We start from the raw sequence: 2,610 nt of genomic DNA, 5'->3' as shown, positions 1-2,610 counted from the left end.
TTCCAACTATCCAGTGGATATTACATATCTATATTTCATTGTTTGGTGATTTCATTGAAAATCGATGACCATTGTGAAGCAAGTTGAGTGGGCAGTTCTGAATCCCAAGAGATTTCGTCAGACAGTCTCCAAATGTCCTGCATCAAAATCTTTGCTTTAATGATACAGGGAGCTAACCATCCCAATGGATCAAACAACTTAGCGATGGATGATAATACTTTGCGCTTTGTCCATGTTCCAACTGCTTCGTGTTCGAGCGATTTGAAAATGAATTCATCTGAATGAGCTTGCCATGCAATGCCGAGAGTTTTGAATGTTGACTCGAAACTGATGCATTCTTCACGATCTGTGTCGTCAACGTTTTCCAGAATTCGTTGCTCGTTTGTTTTCCATTTTCGAAGCTTGAATCCATATTCATTCAATGTATCGTCGAGCTCTTTCCTGAATTTGAACGCAATATCAGTTGAAAAAAACGACTTCAAAAAATCATCAACGTAAAAATCCTTTTGGATGGCCGATGCGAGTGATGGATTGGAGGATTTTATTTGTTCACCCACTTCATGGACACTTCGAATAGCCTGGAAGGCAGCGCTGCTTGTGCCAAAGGATACAGTCAATAACCGATATTCTTCAATTCCGTCGGTCCCCGGTCTATGCCATAGGATTGACTGAAGATTAGCGTGTTTTGGATTTACATAAACCATTCGATACATTTTTTCTATGTCAGCTGAAATTGCAAACTCGAATTTTCGCCAGTCGATCAATATGTCAAACAGTTCAGGTTGAATCACTGGCCCGACGCACAAACAATCGTTTAATGAAATGCCAGTACTTGTTTTTGCTGAACCATCAAATACACTTCTTACTTTGGTGGTGGTACTCGATTCCTTTAAGACGCCATGGTGAGGCTAAAAATATTGGAACGATGGAGAATCGTTAACCTTTTGCATGTGGCCCAACGATAAATATTCTTCCAAGACGGCATCATATTTTATTTTAAAATCAGGATTTTTTGCGAATCTTCGTTGCAAGGATTTGTATCGACGTTCAGCAATCGATCGTGATTCACCAAGTTGCTCCCATGGATTTATTTTGAATGGTAAATCAACGACAAATTTACCGTCGGTAGCTCGACGAACGGTATTTTTAAATACATCCTCCGCCATTTGCTCTTCTTGTGTGGGAATACGTTTGTGAGAGACCTCTTCCAGTTCCCAAAATGCTTTCAACTGAGCGTGCAAATCAAAGTCCTGATTGTCGAGTGTGTTTACTTTAATGTGATGACACATGGCAGTTGTTCTTTCTGAAATATTCATGCGACCGTAGACTATCCATCCAAGCTCGGTGTGTTGTGCGATGGGATGCTCACGTTTACCTTTGACTACGCCGGACAAAACGACGTCACCGTGTGTAGCTGAACCCAGTAGCAAGTCAATTTTAGCTGGCTCAAAGTAAGTTGGATCGGCCAATGGCAAATTTTGCAAGTGCGTCCAATCTTTGACAATCTTTCTATTGAATCCCACTATTTCGCCGATACATCGAACAACAACTGCACGGATGATGAGTTTATAGTCTTTGTTTTGTGCAGATCCAATTTCAATGGTCACTCGTCCGAGTGCTTCTCCAACCGGTACGTTGCCGACTCCAGTCATTGTCATTTTGCAACGCGGAAACTTAATGCTCAATAACCGACACGCATTCAAAGAAATCAGATTGGCGGTTGCTCCTTGATCAAGAAGTGTTTTGAATAGGGCCGATCGATTATTGAAACTAGTCGGCACTAAGGCGGTGGCCAACATTTCATCATCGTTTTGATCATTTACATGATAAAAGTAGCGCTGACTCCATTGACTTAGAGTGTCGTCATCTGCTTCTAGTGGTACGTCGTTTGAGTTTGATTCAGACATTTCCGTTGCTGCAGTCGTTTCGACTTGATTCAAGAAGATTTGCTTACCTTCAACATGCAATAATGAGTTGTGAGATTCAGAGCATTTTTTGCACGCTGGTTGAAATGGACACGACTTCACATGATGCGGATAAAAACAATTTTCGCAGAGATTGTTTCGTTTGATTACTTTCACCCTATCGGCAAGTGACATTCGAATTAGTTCATCACAGCGAGAGGGCAGATGATTTTTGCCACAAAGAAGACATTTGTAGTCGGGTTTCAGCGTATAGAAAGCTTTGATCTTGTCAGCTTGCTTCTTGTTTTCAAACGAAGGTTTGTGATTGGATTGCGCTTTGAAATTCGATTTCGGCGTCTTTTCAGAGACGGGAGTCTTCTCCCTTTCACTCGAGAAATGTTCAGTGGTTTCAAGAGTAGTTATTCGAGTTCTCAAAAAATCCAATAAAACCTTCAATTCGGGTACTGAGCGTTTACCTTCTAATTTTTCTTCCCACACTCTCGAAAATCCTGCCATATCTGTTATTAATATACCTTGTAGTAAACGCGTTCATAATGTTTCACTGTAGTAGCGGTGTTACCTATTAAATTTTCTTGTAGTAATACTACAGTGGAATTTAATAGGATACTTTGCTACTACAGTGAAACACTATAAACGCGTTTACTACAAGGTATATTAATAACAGATATGGCTGATTTTTGAGAGT

At 40.5% G+C, this 2,610-nt stretch overlaps 2 protein-coding genes across 2 annotated transcripts; both read right to left on the bottom strand.

Annotated features, from left to right (window-relative positions):
• Positions 1 to 35: 35 nt before the first annotated feature.
• LOC129571051 (uncharacterized) lies at positions 36 to 713 on the bottom strand. Its single transcript, XM_055450818.1, has one exon. The coding sequence runs from the start codon at positions 711 to 713 to the stop codon at positions 36 to 38; it is 678 nt and encodes a 225-aa protein (XP_055306793.1).
• A 195-nt stretch (positions 714 to 908) lies between these two features.
• Positions 909 to 2,420, bottom strand: LOC129571052 (uncharacterized). Its single transcript, XM_055450819.1, has one exon. It carries the CDS (start codon positions 2,418 to 2,420, stop codon positions 909 to 911), a length of 1,512 nt encoding a protein of 503 aa, XP_055306794.1.
• Positions 2,421 to 2,610: the final 190 nt, after the last annotated feature.

The sequence above is a fragment of the Sitodiplosis mosellana genome, unplaced genomic scaffold, assembly GCF_009176505.1.
Source record: "Sitodiplosis mosellana isolate CC-2019 unplaced genomic scaffold, AAFC_SMos_1.0 Smas_scaffold_1153, whole genome shotgun sequence".
NCBI classification, from domain to species: domain Eukaryota; kingdom Metazoa; phylum Arthropoda; class Insecta; order Diptera; family Cecidomyiidae; genus Sitodiplosis; species Sitodiplosis mosellana.
The sequence above is the reverse complement of the archived record's forward strand: the minus strand, read 5'-3'. Positions and strand labels throughout refer to the sequence as shown.

What these genes read in the sequence shown, in the direction of transcription:
- LOC129571051 (XM_055450818.1), bottom strand. Translation starts at nt 713, where the DNA reads ATGTATCGAATGGTTTATGTAAATCCAAAACACGCTAATCTTCAGTCA.
- LOC129571052 (XM_055450819.1), bottom strand. Translation starts at nt 2,420, where the DNA reads ATGGCAGGATTTTCGAGAGTGTGGGAAGAAAAATTAGAAGGTAAACGC.